The sequence below is a fragment of the Myotis davidii genome, unplaced genomic scaffold (genome assembly GCF_000327345.1).
Source record: "Myotis davidii unplaced genomic scaffold, ASM32734v1 scaffold17, whole genome shotgun sequence".
NCBI lineage: Eukaryota > Metazoa > Chordata > Mammalia > Chiroptera > Vespertilionidae > Myotis > Myotis davidii.
In genome coordinates, this window is record NW_006288624.1 from 1390035 (window position 1) to 1413838 (window position 23804).

General features: G+C 40.3%; 1 protein-coding gene across 8 annotated transcripts in view; it reads right to left on the reverse strand.

Annotated features, from left to right (window-relative positions):
* The window catches only part of SIPA1L1 (signal-induced proliferation-associated 1 like 1), a 339956-nt gene that overhangs the window by 110952 nt on the left and 205200 nt on the right, over positions 1-23804 (reverse strand). For 7 of the 8 annotated variants that reach the window (XM_015562016.1, XM_006760733.2, XM_006760732.2 and 4 more), the window contains 2 exons: positions 19592-21390; positions 1743-1873 (listed from right to left, as the gene is read on the reverse strand). In XM_015562016.1, the coding sequence (XP_015417502.1) occupies positions 1743-1873; positions 19592-21089 (1629 nt within the window). In that variant the 5' untranslated portion in view covers positions 21090-21390. Of the gene's footprint in view, positions 1-1742; positions 1874-19591; positions 21391-22024; positions 22657-23804 lie in introns of those variants that run through there. The other variant, XM_015562019.1, reaches the window with a different exon arrangement.

The following is a 23804-nucleotide window of genomic DNA, read 5'->3' on the forward strand; positions in this document are numbered from 1 at the left end:
TAAGACCAGGGACCCGGAGGGAGGGGCAGGTGCAGCTCTCCAGGCCAAGGTGGCAAGAGAGGAAAGAACGGAGGTGGGAAGGAAGAGTCAGTGTGGGTCACCATCCCAGCTCAGGGGTCACCTTGGTATAGGACAGGAGTAACCTTGGAGAGAGGGGCTGGGGCTGGGTGTGGAGTGCCCGCCAGGCAAGCTGACAGGTACACTCATGGAAATCATTGACAGGCTCTAGCAGTGGTTCTCAACCTGTGGGTCGCGACCATTGGAAAACACATAGAGCATATCACGTGTTTACATTACGATTCATAACAGTAGCAAAATTACAGTTATGGAGTAGCAAAGAAAATAATTTTATGGTTGGGGGTCACCATAACATGAGGAACTGTGTTAAAGGGTCGCGGCATTAGGAAGGTTGAGAACCACTGTGAGAGTGCTGATTTAGAAAACGTCAACTTCTGGCCTGAAGGATGATAGGACAGTGGCAAGAAGAAAAATTTTAAATGGGTTAAAAGTAGAAAAGGAATATTAAGATAGAGGCCTTAAATCAGAGCAGCCTTGGGAGGACAAAAAGAAATACTTGGGTGTAAGCTAATGCGGCTCATAGGAATCTGGTGGATCTGAGAAGCTGGAAACGACTAACTACCTTCAACCAACTTCAAAAACACAGAGTGTTCTCTGTTTTTCATGTCAACAGGAGGATTGACATGCTTACAATTAGCTTTGGCATAAAGAAAAGTACACTGGAGCATGTTAATCTTCATTTCACTCTGGCTGCTATATATACACATTAAGATATTAAAGTCATGCCTGTAAAAATCTTATTTTTAATTTCCCCAGAGTTTGAGCTTAGGAACAATGACTAAGTGAGGCCAACCTCTGAAATTCAATGGGAGAAGTAAAGCCAAATGCCCCATTTAAACTAGTTTCAAAACTATTATTTTCTAGATACCTCAAGGGGGTATCAGGCATTAGTGTATAACAATGATCCTAAGTGCTCAGAGGTAATAAGTGGATAACTGGCACAGTAATTTATGTTTAGAAACACAACAGAACTTCATAATCCCAAATTTGCTCTTGGCTTTTTAAGAAATGCTTTGCTGGCTAGTTTTATTTTTCCTTTTCTTTTTTGAACCTGGATTTCATTAAAAAATAAAAACTGACATATTACGTGTACTTAGATTCCTAAATTGCTCCAGCAGCCTGTTTCACCCACATCACACAGCTTCTGGTTCCAATAGTGCATGTTCTAGGCCTCAGAGAATAGGTCCAAAAGATAGCGAAATGAAAGGAGGAGGAGGAAAGTCTTTCACCCTCCCTTGAGTCACGAAGTACCCTAAGCATTCGTTTGAAGGAGTGTGTTGAGTCCTAGGTGACGCGCTCCCACGGGTGAGCACCCCAGCTCCTCCACTGGCTCTCCACTTTCTGGCCACCACAGCAGGACAGGAGATATCCCATTTGAGATTCTGAGGGCTCCAATTTCTTGGGCCCCACGCAATGGACATATCTTTCTCTGAATCAAAACTTCCATTCATTTATTGCATCTATCCAGAGCTCAGTGGAAAGAAAGGCTGTAGCTCTAAGCATTCTGTCCACCCCTATCGCCACCAGAATGAATGAAAGGGGGCTTTGTGTCTTCCGGAGACATTTGTGATCAGGTGATATTAAATTTAATTGCTTTGTTACTGCTACCACTGTACTTTTTTTCTCACTTCCATTAAGCCTCACCTTTCTCATTCGCAACTTACCTCGCTAGTTCTAAATATTATTCGGTAGTTGTAAGGAGATCCATTTTCTTTCATTTCTTCTGGTTTTTCCCTTCGAATGCTCACAGCCACTGGACCAAGATTCTCATCAGCCCCAAAATAGTTCCAGTGTTCTTAAGTAAAATAAGACAAAACAAAATTAAAATGTGATGTTGTGCTGGACATTCAGATCACTCAGAAATTATATCAATAAAATGCGAACACACTGAACAAACATCAATATTCTTCGATGTGTTATAAAAACAAGGCCTTGGCTACACAGGTATAGTTTTAGAGCAGGTAACACTGAAGAGAGGTGGCCTGTTGAGTTTCTTTGCTTTTTCTCCCTACATTCTACCATTTATATAGGCTACACTATGTGTTCTTCCTTGCCGAAGGGAAAGTTTGTGTCTGAGATATTCAGTTTTTCTTTAAAACAAAACAAACAAAAAATCCCCCAAGTCTATTGAAAACAGAGTTTGAAGACAGAGGGACTTCCCCAAGATTGAAAAAACATTTCCCTGGATTGGAGCAGAAGGTCTGTGCATCACTGAGCAGCACTCTGGTCCCAGGGAGCCCAGGGACAACGGCAAAGGGGCTCGGAGAAAAGAGCTCCGTCCCAGAGCACTGGGCCTCACCAATGGCTGTCCATATAGTGAGCACCAATGCATCCCACGAGGCCACTGGACCCGGAGGGCATGTGTGCTCTGGGACAACGGGCCTCTCCTAGGTAACCTGTGTGGCCAGGTGACTTATTATGATTCAGAGAATTCTCTTCAAGACCCCAAACGTTAGCAGAACCTTGGGGGAAGTCTCCTTATGACTGATTTACTTTCCTCCTGACAAGAACGAAGGTCAGGATCAAAATTAAATGAATTTACAGAAAATTTTAAAAAGTGATTTTTACTATGCACCTGTGTATGTGTGCATACACTCTTTTAAAATTTTAAAAATTGATATATGAGGTGTTCACAAATGAGGAAGTCCATAAAACACAGAAATATATGAAAAGCTAGAGTAAATAACCCATTTTTCAAACTTCCAAAACACTTACTTTACACCATTCTGTATCATTTACATGTGACATGACTATATGAGTTATGACATGGTATGTTATTCTCATACAAAATGCATAACATTTGAAAATATACATTATTCCCATACAAAATCCTGAGAATTAGAAATTACAGCATAAAACATTGAATCTGTAGTTTTAAAATTTAGGTAATACATATGAAAATACTTTGCAAGTACTAAAGATCAACTATAAAGGATATAATCATAAATATTGAGGGCTCTTTAAGAAGGTTATCATAATCTATGGAGATTCAAAAAAGAAAAGCACGTGGAAATACAGGAACAAACATCTCATATACAACTGAGAAACAACCCAATAAATGTCACAAAATCTATGTACAAACACTCAGGTCCATCCTCAAAGCACAGCTGTGAGAATCACACTCAGAGGTGATTGACTCTTACTTTGCACATAATTTTAATAAGCTTGGCTGTCTGGTCTTCAAGCCCAGAGGTGTGATAGTTCCAGATGCTGACAAAGTCCAGAGTGTAGGGCTGATACAGACTTGCATGCAGACAGCAATGTGATGGAACAACTGACAACAAGGAAGAAAACAGAAAGGGAGAAGGCTGAAATAGTATAAGAAAGCAGACAAGAACTTAAAGAATAACAGACAGCAGTCCGGGGCCATTCACACTTCAGTAACTTCAGAGGGTAATTTTAAAAAAAAAGTTTTTTACTGATTTTAGACAGAGAGATAACGAGAGGCGGAGGGAGGGACCCACACACCCCTACTGGGGGATCGAGCCCACAACCCAGGCATGTGTCCTGACCAGGCAACCTCTTGGCTCATGGACTGACGCTCAACTACTGAGCCACACCGGCCGGGCAAGAAGATAATTCAATACTGCAGCACAGAACGACAGTGGAGGGATCAAGATGAGTGTGAGATACATCCATTACATTCTTTTTCTTGCATGTCAGGGATTCAACTGAAAGCCAACTCTCTAGGAACTTCTTACTCACACCCAACACATCTCAGGAAGTGCAGGTGAGACTGCTGTCTCTACTGCGGGGAAATTCATAAATATGTATCTCAGGCCACGGCCAATTCTTCTTCAGCAACTTCAACTCATTCCCAAGCTGTCCCTGACCAGCTCCCCTTCTCCAGAGCAGATATTTCAAACATTCTCCGTTCTCCTTCAACCTTCCCGCACCTGCTTTCACCCGAATCCCAGCACATGCTAATGCTGTCTAAATCACAGAGAAAACGAAGAAGCCCCTTCAGAAGCCAATGTCCTCATTTCCCATCATACTTGCAAACTTACCTGGATCCAGACCTTTGCTTCCTTTTCTTTACAACCCAGAACTCAATCTCACCCTAAAGGCTGACCTCCACGCAGTCCACCTTCCCAGGGGCTCTGATGCCTTGACTACCCTCCCTTGACCTTTGACTTCTCCCTCTCTATTCACTGATTTCCATCATCACTTGATCAAGCTCAAGTCTTCTTTATCTTTAAATATAACACACCGGCAACACTTTTATCCTCCTTCAGGAATTCTTGAAAGGGCTGCCTAATTCCTCACCTTAGAATTACTATAATCTGACTTCCACTGCAGTAACCAATGATAGCCTTAAAGTTAAAAACAAATTGATAGGTTGGTCCTTATCTCGCTCAAACTCTCCCTAACATTTGCCACAGTGGATCACTTCATTTTTTTTTCTAGAAGCACTCTTCCTGGCTTCTGTGACAGCACTCTCTCCTGATTTTCCTTCTATCACTCTGGCTATTACTCAGTTTCCCTTCCTCTTCCCATCCTGAATATTCACTCTCAGAACTTCAACTGCCATCTCAATGCTGCTTATGGTCAAAAGTCTACATGCTCACTCCAGGCCTCTCTGAGCCCTCAATCTCTGCATCTACCTAGTGGAACGCTATTTGTCCGTCCTGTGGACATCTGCAAAAGTGACCCCATCACCTTCCACCAAACCTACGAAGCTCTCCCTGCAGCCTGATTTTTACCGACTGCTACTACATTCACCTCATTGCTCATACCAGATTCAGTGTCATGCCTGCAAACTGAAGTTCTTACAGCTCTCTTAAATCTATCTACTTAGTCCACCCCTTAGCCACTGACTTCCCCATCACCATTTGCCTGGATGTTTGTAAATCCTCTACCTGGTTTGCTTTTATCCAATTAGTTTACATAGCAGCCAGATGACCCTTGTAGAATGCAAATCTGACCATCACTACTAAGTTTAAAATCCTTCCCAGGGTTTCCCAAGGGCCCTGGCATACTTTCATGGCTTCCCAAAGCCCTCCGAACCTGTCACCAGCCTACTACTCATTTCAACTTAGACCTTTCCATCATCCTCTCAACAGAGGACCTCTGACACGGAACTTCTCTGTTGTTCAAACTCACTCTGCCCTTTCTCACCTAAAAAATTCTATCCAAACATTCTTCCCACAACAACTCTTTATTTGACCAAGTCCTCTCATCCTCCATGTCTAATCTGAAATATTACTTAGACATCCTCTAAAAGAGTGATTGAATACTTTAGCACAATGAAAGTGTTTACTTGGTATATTAAAACTAATACTTTATTTCAAACTGTTAAAATTCATAAAAATACAAACTAGTGAAACCAAATATTTAACACATTTCAAATACAAAAATTTAAAAATGTTACAACACAAAAATGTAAATTTATAAAAATATAAATATTAAACACAATCATCTTAGTATAAATTATCAGATAAAATAAGTGTTATCTTAAAATGAAACTAAACTCTACATAAAAATGACAACTGTTCATTTTTTAAAAACCAAAAAATTAAAGATCATTTAAATGGTTTTTTTTGTGTATGTGTCATCATCAACACTGACTTTTTTTGTGCAATTTTCCCCAGCTGCTTAGGAAGTACATTTCTGAGTTGGGGGAATGGTGATGAGAAAATTATACACTAACTTTCTAACACTTTCTTCAGAATCTATCTTTAAACACACTCATCTCTGGTTTGATAACTCTGGGAAGAGCTTTCAAAACTTATGTGTGTTTGTGCAGAAACATCCATCCTTTTTTACTAAAAGAGAACTCTAGCTATTATATCCAAAAAAGCATTTCCATTGGCCTTCAACTACTTCAGTTTCATTGGTGTAGAAGATTCTGGGCTGGTTTCCTGTGTTAAATTCACTACTATCATGATTAGACTCTGCTTATTCAAAAAGTCAACTTGAGTAAGTATTATTCTTACAGTAACACCCTTGTTTTGTTTTTGTCCACTGTTTGCTCCTAACAGACACACAAACACTTGATTTCATTCAAAATCCTAATGCAGTGCAGAGGAGGCTGGGTCAGCAGTCACCTTAGATTGAATTTTCAAGTCCTTAAACTTTGATCTCAAGACAAATGACTCAGATTTTTTTTCTTTAACTAAAACACCAGCCTTTTAGAGATGCCTTCAGTCTAGTCCTTCTGGCCTGTCCCTTGATGTCACTGGCCTGCAGTCCCGTCCCCTCAGACCACAGCCTTTGGGCAGCACTTCTTACCTGCTCCAGGCTGCAGCATCTTTCTATTCCTACCAGCCATTTACCTCCTTCCTTCACTAATGGAGCTATCCACCAATTGCAGAGAGCTCTTCCAGCCAGACCCACAATCAGCTCTGCCTTTATGGAAGGGGAAGAGAAGGAGCCAGGACAGGGGAGCCGCAGCCTATGAGTATTAAGAAAGGCTGGGAGCCCTGGATGAGAGAATTTGGGAGGATGAAAGCCAGAGGAAGGGAAGAGGAATTGGATGGTCAGGTGGGTAAATCTGCTAATGGATGACTTGAAATGCAGGTTTTACATTATTACATGACCAAAAATAATGAGATTTTAGTGCCAGCATACTGGAATGCCTCAAACCAATACTGCAATCACTATATTAGATACAATGCAGCAAAGTGAGGCCCTTTGCCAAGCACTCCAATATTCATATCGAACCATGGAAATACAGTATTTCCTTCGTTTTTATAGATATGGAAACTATGATTTAGAGAGAGCAAGCCACTTCCCAGCCACAGCTAGTAAACGGCAGTGCCAGAGTTCAAACACATTATTTGAACTACTGATTCCAAAGTTCATTTTCTTAGCCATTGTATAGAACATTATCTTCCCAAGTTTCCAAAATTGTATTATAAATAAAATAGTTAAATAAAATTTGGTACCTAAAGGGATTAACTAGCCAGATCATACATAAAGCTTTATTCCTTGATGTACTATTGAGCGAAGGATTCACTGTGTATAATGGGAGAGATATTAATGTTTTTTCCATATAGGGGTGATTTCCCAACTGCCTTTATTTTTCATATTTAACACCTAAACAGATGTTTAGCCTGAGGTTTTCTTATTAGTTCTGGTTCTTGGGTTTTAACAAGGATGGTACAAAGAGTGCCAGTGATCAGTTCTGCCATCACTAGAATTTTCCACATAAATAGCTATATTCTTGGTTGACATATTTCCAATAACAAATAATAATTTCACATTCTTAGAGAGGAAAAATAGTAAACAGTTCAAAGCACCAAGTAATTAGATCAAGCACACTTCACATCACATGGGGTTATGACCCACAGATAAGCATGTGGGCACAAGGCAAAAGAAGTTAAGCCTGGCATTTTCATTGTAAAAAAGTAAAGAAAAATAGAATCACAAGAGTTGTAGGGCTTCAACCAGTGAATCCTGGTCGCCTGTACTGGTTTTTTCATGGTATTTGCAGACTTCATATTAATATCAGTTGTGCATTTCCCTAGGGACACTAGCATAATCTGGACTGTGTATAACTATGAGCAAAAATATATTCTTACTTTATATAAAACATGTAAAGTTATAATTCATGGCTCAAATATTTATTTTGAATTGTTAACTTAGAATTTTAAATAGGAAAAACAAACTGATGAACACAAATCAAAGAAACAGAAAGCAAGTAACAGTCACTATCTTGCACCTATTAAAATTAGTGACAACATTTCAGAAGCCCCAAACAGTCCTTGGTAGGGGCATAATACATTCATTCATATACCACTGGTGGCACTGTGGACTGGCACTACCCATTTCAGAAAGCACTTATTTACTTGTGTGTGTGTTATAATGTAACAATCTATATATAGAAAAGCCTAAGTGACCATCCAACCGTCCGGACTGTCCGACTGTCCAGCAGCTATGATGCACACTGACCACCATGGGGCAGACGCTCAACGCAGGAGCTGCTGAGCTGTGGTGACTTGGCAGCTGCGGTTCTCAGGTGACGCACCTGGAACCAGAGAGGAGGGAGCCCGATTCCAGGGTGCAACTCCTGAGAACCACCCTCAGGCAATCTGGAAACCCTCAGGGGATGTCGGCCAGCCAGTTTCAGCCGGATCTGCGCAGGCCAGGCCAAGGGACCCCACGGGTGCATGAATCTGTGCACCGGGCCTCTAGTGTGTTTTAATATAGCAATAGATGTTAAAATCACAAAAAGATTCACATTCTACTCTTAGTTACCCTAACTGACCTTGCAGAAGGAAAAATGAAAACTCCTTTTCTCTATAAAAGGCATCTTCAGTCACCATAGAAGGGGGACACTAAAGATACTAATAAAGAATAAAACAATGACCACTTAACTTTACTAGCTGGAATTAAGATCATTTCACCATTTTAAACTATTTTTTCTTAAAACAGTCTATTTGGTAGGCTACAAGAATGCCACTGTCAGTACGGTCAACAACATAAACTTCGACCCTCAATATTCTTTAGCTCAATATTTTCATGAGATAGAGAATTTGGATGAGACACTAACACATGCTTCGATAAAGCTGTTTAACTTTGCCTATTGGGTTCAAGTTGTTCAGCTGTTTTATTTTCATGCAACTTACATCTTAATATATATGGCAGGTCCAAAAGTCAAGAGAATTAAAAGAAAAAGGCAGCAGCAGCATACTCTTCTATTCAAGTGAAACAGATTTCCCAGGTGGAGGCACTAAGAGTCCAACTGTTAAAGAATGGCACTTTCAGAGAAGCACTCCACCCAGAGTCCCAGTCTCTGACCCTCAAAGGGCTCATCCTAATTATACGGGTGGAGGTTCCATGAGAACTAAATAGCCGAAGACTTTGCATCATAATTAAAAGCAGGTCAGAGAAATGGATGGACATTTACACAGGACTGGCCACCTGCCAGAATTCTGTCCCAAAGCATTCCCCTAAGTTTATAATTAATATTGCACAAGAGTAATTGTCCACATTATAAAGTGCACAGCACTCTGAGGTTCCAATTCTTCTTTCCATAAGTAACTTAAAAAGTAGGGTGGTCTATCACGGATTCATGGATACAGAGAGCAAACTGATGGTTTCCAGATGGTAGAGGGCTTGGGGGGCTTGGGGAGCTGGGTGACAAAGGTAAAGGGATTAAGAAGTAGTTACAAAATAGTCATGGAGATGTAAAGTATAGCACAGGAAATATAGCCAATACTATTATAATAACTATATATGGTACCAGGTGGTTACTAGACCTATTGGGGGGAATCACTTCATAAATTATATAAATGTCTAACCACTATGCTGTATACCTGAAACTATTATAAAATAATACTGAATGTCAACTATAATTGAAATATAAAAATTTTAAAAAGGAAAAAAAAGGTAAGGTGGTCTGTTTGCCAAAACTGCATGAAATAGTGGGGCTTAAATCTGCGTGTGACTAAACAGCCTCTAATGACTCCCTAACTTGCCAATAAAAGGTAGGCTTTAATATGAAGTTATGTTGACATTAATAAATTGTATCAAAGTGATTTAAGAAAAAGTACAAAGAAAACTCTATTTGAAACAAAGGAAAAATAAAGAGTAACAGAATCAAAATGGAAGATTTTTATTGGCCATTATCAATCTATAACAAATAGCAGATAATTATATTTTTTAATATACAATCTCACTAGTGATCAAAGAAATAAAAACATTTTGGGCCTATAATGAATGTTCAACAATAAAATTGTAAATATTCAAAGCAGGCAAGAAAATGTTAAAACTATAGTCTTAAACACATTAGTTACGCTTTCTGGTCTAAGCTTTCTTAAGAACTCGTGTAAAGTTCACACCATCTAATTTATAGGGTTCTACCTTATGGAAATAATTGAATGTGTAGGAAAAAAATTACATAACAAGCCCTGGCTGGTGTGTTCAATGGTTAGAGTGCCAGCCCAAGAACTGAATAGTTGTGGGTTCAATTCCCTGTCAAGGGAACATACTTGGGCTGCAGGTTCTATCTCTGGGGCATGTGCGGGCAGGCAACCAATCTGTGGGTCTCTCTCACATCAATATTTCTCTCCCTCCTTCTCCCCCCTACTTTCTACTCTCTCTGAAAATCAATGGAAAAAATATCCTGGGGTGAGGATTTTTTTAAGAAAATTACATAGCGAGGTCATTTATATAAGGCCAGAGGTTTTTAAACTTCTCTATGGATAGAAATTAGGGGGTTCATGAACCTGAATAAAAAATTATATCTTTATTTTCACTAACTTCTAAATGAAATGTAGCATTTCTGTCCATTATAAATGTAGACAACAAACTACAGTAATATTAGCTGTACATGTGATTTTGACAGCAATAGGAATCATACCACATTACAATTATTGCAGACATATCAAGTATCGATTATGTTCTTCACTACTTTGAAATTATGGTAGTTATCAGACCTGAATTTAGATAATTTGTTATTGCAATAAGAAGTATAGATATTACTATGTCACTAAATTTTAAGCACTTTTGCAACTGTATTTAATATGCTTACATTGCTTTGTGCTTTTACTTAATGCACTTAAAAACATTATTCTAAGGGCAGTCCACAGATTTCACCAAACTGGGAAAAGGTCATTGAAGGGAGCAGAGGAGGAAAGCAAAAAACTTAGGGACATCTGATATAAGTATTATTTATGACAACGAGAAATTGGAAAACCTGAATTTACAAAAGCTGGAAACTTTAAATAAATGATAGCATAACCAATTATGAAATCATGAAAAATATATGATAGTATTTAGTGATCCTTTAGTTTAAAAATGAATATGCATGTATTAGAAAAGATGAGACAAATAAAATCTAGTAATAAAACAAGATTAATTTTCTTATTTTCTACAATTATTAATTTTTCTGTAATGAATATATAATTTTTATAATAGGAAGATTTTTTAAAGTATAAAAATGTATTTGATTTACAAATGTCAATGATTATAAATAATATTTTTATTTACAGTAATGCAACTACTATACTAGTAGTAATGCATAGTAATGAAAATCTTTACTTCTAATGTTAGTGAATTCTAATTCAAATGCCAGCTCAGAGAAAAAAAAATTAACATCCAAAGGAAAGCAATTTCAATGAAACACCTGCTTCTATCTCAATTTCTTTGTATTTAAAACCCCTTACCAGAGATATACAGCAAGAAGTCTTCCTATATAAAATGGCTTTGAAGGATTTGGAAGGAAGTCCCTCAGATACTGGCAGAAATCCAGTCAAAGCAGAAGCTATGAGTGCAGGGACCACATATAGCCTACATGCTTGATGACTAACTGTCCATATGAATTAACAGATTGCGTCTGCTGATGGTTTTACATCATCAAATGCTTCTACTTGACTTGGATTCAAGTCAAGTTAGGAAGATCTCTCCTCTCATTCTCCTGAAGCTCAGAGGAATGGCCTCCCCATGAGAAGAGGCTCCATGAGAAGACTAGGAAATTAGTTGATACAATAAAGTATTTTTGAGCTTACTCAGGATGTGGGGGCTCACTGTGTCTAAAGTTATAATGAGGTATGCATTTGGAAAAGAGGTGACAAGTTCTATTATGTGTTATCAACTGTACTAAAATAACAGACAGAAAGGGCCCTTGTTTCCTTTAAACCAGTGGTCACCAACCTTTCGGACTCATGGACCGCCGGTTGGCGACTGCTGCTCCAAGGGTTTCCTTAATCAGCAGTCGCCAACCTTTTGGACCTCATGGACCACTAGTGGTCCACGGACCACCGGTTGGCAACTGCTGCTTTAGACTACAAACCAGCACAAAATTCTTTGAAATATGGGCATCAGTAAGCATGGCTGTCACTTGATGCACTTTGACACAGGAAGTTGGGGAAGCACTGCTTTTTTCACATGGACAGTTCATGTGTTAACCACTGTCATTGACTACCTGAAAGGTTTTTGGTTTGTTTTTCATTTTTTATCTTGACTGCTTTTAGACTTACAGAAAAATTGCAAAAGTACATGGAGTTTCCATAGATCCCTAAACCCAGTCTCCCCCAATGGATCTTATGTAGCTATACACCATACAATCATCATTAATCAGAACCAGGAAATTAACATTGGTACAATCCCATTAACTAAAGGACTGACTCAAATTTCACCAGTTTTTCCACTATGTCTTTTTTGGGCTTCGAAATCCTATTCGGGATCCCATGTTGCCCTTGATTGTTACTTCTCCTTAGCCCAGCAGTTCTCAACCTGTGGATCGCGAACAATGAAAATACATCCTGCATATCAGATATTTACATTACGATTCATAACAGTAGCAACATTACAGTTATGAAGTAGCAACGAAAATAATTTTATGGTTGGGTCACCACAACATGAGGGACTGTATTAAAGGGTCGCGGCATTGGGAAGGTTGAGAACCACTGCTTAGCCCTCTTCAGTCTGTAACCATTTTTCAATCAGTACTTGTCTGAATACTTAGACAACTTCGAAAAGATTTTATTACTCAATTTGGGCTTGGTGATTTCACCTGACTGGCCTGTGGTTATGCATTTTGGGCAAGAGAACTACAGAAATGACATAACCTTTTCAGTTCATCATTTCATGGGGTTCATTCATGACATAGACCTCAATTTACTTGGTTAAGGTGCGTCTGCCAGGTGTCCTTATCATGACCTTACTATCTTTCTCCTTATTTACATATATCTTTGGGGAGATCTCTTGAGATTATGCAAATCCTGCTTTTCCTCCTATTTCTCCTCAAACTGTCACCTACTGATTTTATCATCTATCAGTTTTGTCTAATAAAGTTTACAATAGTAAAAACCAGTCTCCATAGTGGTGTTTTGGGTCTGTGGGGATCAACTGGTGGTCTTGGTTAATTTCCACAAAACCACTGCGACCACACACAGACTTATGGTCTCATTTCCTGAAAGGAGAGGAAAAGGAACTATAACATATTAATTCAGTGTCTGGCACAGAACACAAAGTCATATAGACAGAGAGCCCTGGTTGCCTCTACCTGATGCTCTAAATGCAAGATACACTGGCTCCTCAATTCAATAAGTCTTATACTTCACATCAGCACCCAACATTCACTCAACTGTGAAACAAACCTGGGCCCACCTAATCTGTGGTCCTGGCCTTCAGGTAGAGCCTAGGCTGGTTATGAACCAGGGCCTCATGGAAAGCACTGTGCAGAAACAAGGGGCACAGGGTGGCTCAGAGCATTGGAGGGAGAACACCTGCACCTTGGGGAGGAAGGGAGTCACACAGGCATCATGAGCCCAGGAGAGGCAGGAACTGGTGAGGTGAGTAAGAGAAGAAGGGAGAACAACCCATCCTAAAACATGCTCATGTGCTGGGCTACAGCAGTTGAAGCACATGTCCTTGTCACCAACTTCCACAAACCTCTGGACTGATATGACACAGGTAGCACAGAATCCTGAATGCTTAATAGGTCAGGGTTTAAACAAGCAGTGTTGGGACTCAGGAGATCACACCCAAGAAAGGAGAGGATGTTTGTCTTCCAAGGAGTAAACATGTCAACTTTCAAACCTAAAGGCCTCCTTGCTACTAGAAGCCCTGAGCAGGTAAAAAGTCAGCAACAGAACATTCCTAGGCTGGTTTCTCAGTAAGTTAGTTAGTGCTTCAAATCCTCCTGAGGAGGACTACATAATTAAGAGAGTTCCCTTTAAACAAATTACACATAGTTTATGTTATCACAATCCTATATAATAAAAGCCTAATATGCTAAGTGTCCAGTTGGCCCTTCAACCAATCAAAGTGTAATATGCTAAGGATATGCTAAAGCCACTCAACCACTCGCTATGATGTGCACTGACCACTAGAGGGCAGACTCTCTGGCAGGTTAGCTTGCTGCTGGGGTCCAGGCAAGTGGGACTGAGCGAGAGGGCTGGACATGCCCTGGAGCCCTCTTGTGGTTCCTCCCCAGCTGGCTAACCTCCTGCATCCCTCCCCAGCCCCAATCGTGCACCAGTGGGGTCCCTTGGCCTGCCTGTACCCTCTCGCAATCCAGGACCCCTCAGGGGATGTCGGAGAGCCAGTTTGGGCCTGATCATGCAGGCCAGGCCAATTTGTGCACCAGGCCTCTAGTAAAAAATAAAAGGCAAGGACATTAAAACAATCAAGTATACATATATATAACATTTCCATATTAATTTTTGGCAGAAATTAACTGTTACGTTCAAGAGCACAGAGTACACTGTGGTTCAGTGGAACAGACTTGTTGACTTGAGTGACTTGAGATATAACACTGTGCGTATCAAAACTAAACATAGAGTAATTACCGTTATCCAACTAGAAAGAATATATGCACCCCTATGTCCACAGCAGTGTTATTTACAATAGCCAAGATCTGGAAACAGCCTAAATGCCCATCAGTAGACGAGTGGATAAAAAAGCTGTGGTACATTTACACAATGGAATACTATGCAGCTATAAAAAAAGAAGGAACTCTTAACCCTTTGCGACAGTGTGGATGGACATGGAGATTATTAAGCTAAGTGAAATAAACCAGTCAGAGAAAGACAGATATCACATGATCTCACTTATATGTGGAATCTAATGAACAAAATAAACTGACAAACTAAATAGATCCAGAGGCATTAAACACATGGAACCGACTGACATCTCAGAGGGGAAAGGTGTAGGAGGAACTTGGAAGAGATTAACCAAAGAACAAATATGCATATATGCATAACCCACAGACACAGACAATAATGTGGTGAAGGCCTAGGGGGAGGGTGATGGGGATATGGGGGAGGAAAACAAAGGCGGAAGAAATGGGGGGCATTTATAATAGTCTCAACAGTAAAAAAAAAAAAAAAGAAGAAGAATTATCTTTTTAAAACTCTGAATTAGAAGACATCTTATAATAGTTTCTTCAAGCCTAATGTTGCTATACTCACTGGATTAAAAAAAAAAGAAGAAGAAAACGAACAAAATAAGCAAGACTTTTACAAACAAGCTTAGCTGAATGGTGCCCTGATGTTCTAGCAGTACCATGCAATACTCCACTAAAACATACAATAGCTACTTATTGATGCTTGTTAACAAACTGGAACTTGAAGCACAGTTTCTGAGAACAAAATTAAGAGTACATCAGAGTGCTAAAGCTGTCATTTCAAGTACAGATTAAGTTAAGTGCACATATTCTAAAGAAATGATTACAAGAGGGTGGGACGTAAATAAAGAAAACTGGACATTACAGTAGGAGCTGAAATCCAAGTTGCTGGTGTCCTCAAACTGGTTAATCCTGGGCCCAGCATACTGCTGAACTTGATTTTTGTGTGTGTGTGCGTGTGTGCTCCAAAACATGGGGGTGGGGTAGGGTGGGGAGAGGTGGAGGTATAGGAGGAAGGTGAACAATAAAAACAGTCAAATCTGGTGACTTAAAGTTATCGGGTGCACATACATCAGTTTTCCCTCTTTTCGGGAGTGGAAAATATTCTTAAATGAGCTTCGGCCCAGATAATGGCAGTTTCTCCTGGCTGCTGGGCAGCAGGGAGGGCCTGCCCTACCAGAGCATCTTCACTAACTTGACTTTGAGAGTGACACCCCATTTCACATCAGATACCCTACCGACATTTTGACCAATGGGGCAACAAACACCACAGCTAAGGCAACCCCTGGGCTCCTCTCTTTCCTATTGATGCATCTCTCTGAATGGGATTCAGGGAGGTCATGCCTCACAGACAATTGTGTAGTCAGTGCAAATGAAAAAATCCGTTATGGGAACAGCAAACGAAGTGAGTAATGGCTCGGAAAAGGTCTCCTCAATCAGCCATGTCGGCTAAAGTAACAATTATTCTATAACTTAATATTTTCCACTTACAAATTACCTTGGTACTTTGATTGTGGTGACTATGTACATAAAAGCTAAATACAAAACATATATGTACTCAAAGGGAGAGGACTAGATTGATTAATTTTAATGCTCTCCTACTGCCTGGTTTGTGCCTCTCTAGGAAGGCTGAGGTTGCACCACTTAGACTTATCTCATTGACAGCTTCACTTGGGGTCCTATGAGCACTAAGTGAGGAGGTCTGCATAAACCACAAAGTAATAACACAGTAAATGTTAGCTGTATTATTACTATCATTTACTCCTCGCTGAGGCTCAGCAGACACATCACACACACTACAAAAGAGCAAAGAGAAGTGGGCAAGTAAAAGGACCGGAAAAAAGAACATTGACAGTTGTGTTGCTTATTTTAGTAAGTGCAAACAGTGGGATTCCTCTGTTGGTCCGGGATCTTTGCAGCAATAGTCTGGGCTTACATGTTGAAGCCAAATATCTCCTAAAGACCAAATTTTCAAATAATGATGTTTATAAAAACATAAGCCAAACACAATTAAAATTTACATATAATGTTGACAGTACACTGTTTTCCCTAGAGACTTAGCACAATGAAGTCAGAAATGCATTAAACAGAGGAATGTGGTGAGAAAATATGTGGTGATAAAGAGGCTAGCTAGAGTGAGATCCAGGCCAAGGAGCGCTATACCCTGCTGCTGGGAGATAAATTACACCTGGCATTGATGTACTCCTGCAAAAGGGCTGACTCACTTTAAGGTTCTGATTAGGAAAAATGAGTTAGTGCACTAATTGCAGTGAATCAATTTGTATATAAAAATTATAAGACAGAATTACTTAACTATATTTTATACAGCAATAAACATATAGATATTAAATATTTTAATATACAGTCATACTTTAGGGGGCTTAATATCAGCTTCAAATGATGTTATCCATAGTCATAATTTGCTGTATATTATCATATTGTGACAAATGACCTGTTTGAGTTGAAAATCCTAAGTTGTGTGGCCCAAGAAAATACAGCTGGCACTCTATATAACTGCCTTTCACTGAGCCAACCTCCTGGATTAAATACTGCTCCGGGTTCCCTCTGTGAGCCACGATGATGAATGCCCAATGGCACTAGCAGGCAATCCATAGCACCACACACATGGGATTTCTGCTCCCACCAGCTGGACAAAGAGTCGGCTGTGTCTTCCAAACCTGTATATACCAGTTGACTTGTTACTGTAATTATGGAATTTAATTAAATATTATGAAAGCTTATGGAATATGATCACAAAAAATAAATCTCGTTCCTACTAAAAACTAAGTTGAAGGCTTTGGAAAGACTTAATAAAGACAAGTCACTAAAAAAAAAAGTTGGATTAGATGTGGGTTAGATGGCTATAAAAAAATGAGAAAAAATATGAAACCTAAGATTTTATAATATTCAGATTGCTTTGCTAGTGTCTATGTTTGTGCTCTTGTGGTTTATACTATTAATACAAACATAGACTCAAAATAGTAGAATCACTGTCAAAGAAAAAGTCCTTGGACTCACAAGAGTTTGGCAAATATACTTTTATATATTTTAATGAAAATAAAATATTTTGAATATTTACACTTTTTAAAGATTTCCTGATTTAACAGGTATTTTCAATTAACCAGTTCTAATTATGCTGGGTAAGAGGGTACTTTTCCATGCTTCAAATTAGAAACTATTTTGGATTGGTGGCTTTTAAATTTATGAAGTGTTACGAGCTGAAGTGGATTACTCTGAAATATAGGCATTCAAATTTTTATCCCCAACTTTGGAGAGATAAAAATCCTTTAAACAAATTTCTATCAGATTTAAACATAAACATACACTCCTTCCTTTTACATTAATACAGTAGAGAGCTGAGCCCAGGGGTTAAGAACATGACTGGTCAGACTCAGAGGTGGAATCCCGATTCCAACATTACTAGCTCCATGACAGCTAAACCACTAATGTCACTTAAGCCCAGTGTTCTCATCTGAAAAATGTCACCAACAGCAATCCCGACCACAGTGGGCAGAGAGGCTGAAATGAGAATATGCATGTCATATCAAAAGTTCCTGGTACATAGTAAGTACTTGAAAATGTTTATTATTACTGTTACCATACTGCCTAATGGGGGGAAAGTACCTACTACTACATAAAAAGAGATTGTAACTAATATGTTCTTTCTTGTGTTGGACCTGAAATGTCAATTTTCAGCAAGATGGCCTTCACCCACAGACAGCTAAGAAACACCTGTGAAAATTTCCCCAGGTACAATGGATCAGGCATTCTCAGCTAGGTGCAATAATACTGCCTAAGGAATATTTGGCAATGCCTGGAGATATTTTAGGTTGTCACAACTGGGGAAGGGGGAGAGGACACACATTGGCATCTAGGGCATAGAGGCCTGGGGTGCTGCTGAACATCCTACAATGCATAGGATAGCCCCCCTCCAAAGAACTGTCTGGCCCCAAATGCCAAGATGGCAACACTGAGAAACCTTATAGCTTAAAGGACAGTATAAGAAAAAGTGATTTCTAAAATCTACTCCAGGAAATTATCCCAAGAGAATAAAGGATGCTTAAAAATGAAATTGGGGTCTTCATTATCATATTAATTCCAGAAGCATTGCCTCAAATATTTAGGAGACATACTAGTATGTACTTGTAACAAGTTAAGATTCTCCTTGTCAATAGGAGACCCTCTAAAATAGGGCCTATCATCTAATAACCTTACGGTAAGTTTTAGTCTAAAGCCATAATGAGTACTAGAAATGTACTGTCATTCAGAAAAATAAGTCTAAATAAGATTCAAAAACTCCAAAACAATAAGTGGGAAATCAAAACATTGCTTTAGTCATCTGCATACAGGGCCTCTCAACCTGGCTGCAGAGGTTACTGAGCCAGCCAGCGGACCACAGTGCATATCCCTCCCTGGTCAGCATCCTGTTTCCCAGCTTGGGTGCTTATATGACAAACTCATTCTTCAATTAATAATGCTGCTCAAAAACACTATTAGAAAGCTCTTACGCGTTCATTTAAACTATTGACTTTTTAACAAATCACAGGGCCTTTCTTAAAAGTCTGAGATAAAATGGTACACAAACTATAACCCAACAATGTGTGTGTGTGTGTGTGTGTATACACACCCAAGAACAAAAAAGACTAGAAAGGAAGTCACCAACATGTTCAAATACAGAAGACCAAAATTTGATTCCTGGCTCTGAAACTTACTGGCTCTGTGACTTTTATCAAATAATGTAATTAACTCCCACTAAAATGCCTGTGAAACAAAGAGAGATGTATTACAATTCCCATTAACTGATGAGAACATTGAGGCGGAAAAGCAATGGTCCTGCACTAATTGCAAAAGTGTTACATTAATGAAAGGCAGCATTAAGATGGTTTTTGTATCCCTTAATATAAAACTATATTTAAAATATTTTCAACTTTAACATTTATTCCTAAAGGATACACAAGTCTTCTACACAAAGATTATATACCTCATTCACTAAATCAGATGTTTTTTTTAAAAAAATGAGTATTTAATATACGAGACATTTTAATACCTTAAAGGAATTCATAAAAATGCAAATAGAAATACATCACAAAGAGAAATACATCACAGCAAATACCCATTTAACTACTTTACCATCAAGAGAAAAAACAAGAAAATCTCATGTCACACAACTTAAAAACAAACAAAACAAATAGTACTCTTTCAGAAAGAACTACTCACCCTTCTGAAAGAAGAATTTCCTGTAATAGTAGGCGCCGAGGTCCACGTGCTCCACGATGTACCGTTTCACGCGGTCCAGATGCAACACCAGGTTCTCCTTGGGCACTTCAAGCACTGCCACTCCTGCGTTTGTGCAATGGGAGCTGAGTGCAGACTCAAAGGAGGCACTTTCACACCCACTAAAGGAGCCAGAGTTTGACTTCGACAGGCTGATTTTCCTTTCACCTTCTCCACCTATCTCATTCCGAAAATACGGACAGCTCATTACAAGCTCATTGCTTTTATCATCGCCCTGGTCCATGCCGAGGCTTCCTTTGGAATTCAGGTCTTCCGTGCTGCCCATCGGGGAGTTAAAACTGGCTGAGTGGGACAAAGGTCCTGAAACCAAGGACGCTACAGCAGCTGCCGAAGCCCCCGTGGTGGTGTTTCTCCTCTTAATAACATTGTGCCTGTTCATGATCGCCTCGTTCAAGTCAAATAATATACTCTGGACATCGTAGTGGGCAAAGCACTTTGGACACATCCAAGGTCTGATGGAGTCTTCTGACCGGTTATCTTCAAGATCCGATGATTTCCCAAGTTCATCACCTTTGGCATTGCGTAATTTACGAAAAATGGATGAGTCTCCAGTTTCAGACTTGGACCGTCGCTTGAGTGGTTTTTCCCTTTCCTTGAAGAGCCTGAGGTTGTCTCTTTGTGTGATGGGCCCATCTATAACATCCAAAGAGAAACCAGAACCCTTGCCCCCACCTGCAATGAGAAAGTCACTGAGCTTGGTTGGAGTTGGGCCTCGGTCGGATTTGTCATCTTTGTAGCCCTTTAACAAGTCAAAGAAGCTCTCTCCAGACGTTCCCTGCTTATCGATTGAAGAGGTGCTACCATACTCCCTGTGCAGGGAGGGCCCAGTCTTGTAGGTGGGTGAGATACATTCATCGAAGCTATCCACATCAAGTTCACTTATGGTGATGTCGCTGTTGCTCCGCTGCCGGATTCTGCGAAGAGCCTTTCTGGGGGAGCTGGGGTAGGCTTCAGGCATGAGGAATCTGGAGTCCATGCTCTCCAATGGTCTCGTCTTGCTTTTCAGCGTGTTCTGTATGCTTTTCAACATGGCTGAGTCACTGGAATTGAGGCTAACAGAACTTCCCTGACTCACGGGACTGCTTTTGGAGGACATGCTCTCAAGGCAACTTGAGGTTTCTATTTCCTGACTTGAACGGCTAGATTCTTTGACGTTTTCCTTCCGTGGGGGCCAATCTGCGATCCTAGCCCTGACCCCCATCTTTGGGACTCCGGGGGTCGAGGTGATATGGTGAGGACCTTCACTGCGGGGGGGCCCTACCGGAGCCATGACCGAGGATCCCAGGCTGCCGTTCTGGGACCGGAAACGCCGCATGTAGAAGTCGTCAGTGTGGACTTTGGGAGGGCCATCGGTGCCCACCACCGAGGCCCTGTCCGTGGCAATAGGCCTCTCCGTCTGCGACCGTTTCAAGCTGGTCATGATGGGAAAGCGGTCAGACCTAAATCCCTGCGGAAAGGACCATCATCTCCAGCTCTAAATGTGCACTTCCCTTTCGGAGAACAGTTTCCAGCAAATACAGCAGTTGCATGAGATCTTACTCTTTTTCATTTAAAAGGTTAAACGATGCCTTATTTTCAAGCTTCTGAAAATCCAGATCTTCAGAACATTATAATCCACAATCGTTCCTTTGCTTCACTTTAATAGATGGCTTTCTTTCAGAAAAAACTGAATGGAACTTGTATTACTGGGACTCTGTGGTTGCTATAATCCCATGCTTTCTCTGAAAGAGAAGGACAATTGGAATTAGCATTTGATAAATACATCTAAAAATAAATATGCAATTGCCAAAACCAGACACATGAAAGTAAAAGACTCCACAATGAATGTGGTTCAAAGCTCATGCCCCAGTATTTTATCAAAGCAGGTTTGAAAGAAAGTGAAAGCGTTTAATGAAATCCATCTTTTGAAGTATATATATTTTAAAAGAGTATTAATACTTCAGCTTAATTGAGCTATTCCATAGAACGGGGAGTGGGGAGATCTCATTCCAGGACACTAAGGCTCCAACTCCCAGGGCAGACCAATTACAGACTCCAACGACCTCCAGAATGCAGCACATCACCAGCAACTGCGCTGACCAAAAGTTTTGAGACATAACCCACAGAGTTCAGTACTTGAACAATACATAGTCTGTTTTTTTTTAACAAGACTAAAAATTGAAAAGTCATTTTATTTAGTATGTAGCAGCACTCACTTTTTAACATCTATATTTCAAAGTCCTAATTTGTCTTTTGTTTTTTTTTAGAAAGGCTTTAACATAGTTGGCAAGAGCCAATACAACAGAGAGAAAATAAACAGCGTTTTCCGAGAGCCACTCTACCCAGCACGCTTCTGTGTTATCCTCTATTACTTACCGGAGGAGGAACATTTCAGAATGAATCCGGCATTTGCCACCACCTCTTGCCAAGCTCTCTCCAGTTTCATCTATTCCTAAAGCTGGAGCTAGTTCACTAATTAACAAAATGTCTGCATTTCCTTAGGCACTGCAACCCACCCCACCCTTCGGCGCTCATTTATGAAGAAAGCAGAAACTAGACCTCTGCCGTAGCGAGACCTCTGCAGACTCCCCAAGAGCGACCAAGAGCTGTCAGCATCCTTCCAGGCGAGGGCCTTGAAGACCAACTTCCTCGGTGCACAGCAGTCAGGAGGGAGAGGCACAAATCCCGAGCACAGAACCCTGCGCGGTGGCGTGCATCCCGGAAATAAAGGCAGAGGACCCTTTCCCAAGCTCCACACACGACACAAGGGGTGGCCTTTAGATTCTTGCCAAATCCATGTTGGGAAGATGCTGCTGACCCAGCACTGCACTGACAGGGCTGCATTGTCTACAAATCACGCCGACACCCTGAGGATGAGCCTCGCTCCCCGCTCCACGCAGTGGTAACAAGCACTTACTTCCACGATAATTAAGCATCTTGCTTGTCGGCTTCCTGCCTGCAAGGCAGCCGCTTTAATTCCTCTTGCAGTACGCAGCAGCGTTTTAGAAGACTCGCTGCTATTTAAAGGCTGGAACATTTGGGGTGTTTCAAAAACTGCAGGCTGCCTGCAGAATGCGGGGCCAGCCAGCTCCAGCTGGGCTTGGGGGCTGGGCTGGGCAGCAGGTCAGATAAATGCCAATTGTTCTCACCCCCTCCCTCTCTTCCCCACCTTTTGTGAAGGGAGAATGTCCTGCACTGCTACCTAATTAAACATGGCTTGGGCGCTTTCTGGAGAGTTCTGCTGTCAGATTGTTCAGATTACCTTTCCGTTTCAGAACTTTACAGGCTCCTATTGAATGGTAAGCCTTCAAGTGGAGGAACGTGCTAACTGTTGCGTCCAAAGGCAGCACGTGGGGCCACAGCTCGGAATGGAGAAGTGCCCCTCACAGAATGGAAGGGAGCCAGTCCACTGAGCCAAATGCAAAGCAAGCACCAGTCCATCTCCAAAGGGAAACTCTTCTCACAATCCAAACCAGAACTTACGAGCTATTTTTTAACTAGGAAAACAATATGCTGTTTATTTCTATGAAATACCTTTCAGAGAAAGACTACACTAGCGGAAAGAATAATTCTAAGTAGATTCTTATAAAAACCAGATGCTTTCAACATTTCGCACAATCTCACAGAAATCAAGATAAATCATCTATTACTGCCTGAACGTTCGCTCTCAAAAAGGCCAACACACCAATCCCACCATGATAAAAGCTCATTCTTGCCACATTTCATTTCCCTTAGAAAACAGTTTGTGCGTGATTGTCTTTTTAAGGCTAAGTGAAGTTATACCCATGGTAGGAGGAAATGAAGAACCGGAACTAAAATACAACAAATTGAACTGACTTGGACATGCCCAACCTTGGCCATTACTACTAAGGTACTCCCTTCAGAACATCTCATTTGCTTCCTATATTTTTAATGGATTTTTAAAAATCTTATTTTAAACATAAAAATTTCCTCACAATTTAAAAGAAATGCCAGGCCTCTTATTACATCTTTATTATAACAACTCAATTTTTTTTTTTAAATTTCAAAATATAGATGGGCACATGGGAGGAGGGGGGAGAGTGCCCACAGTTTAATGACTTGTCAAAACTAAGGAGGTTCAAGACAGACAACTAAGTTAAATGACAATTTTTTTCTTTCTTTCCTACTTTATCTC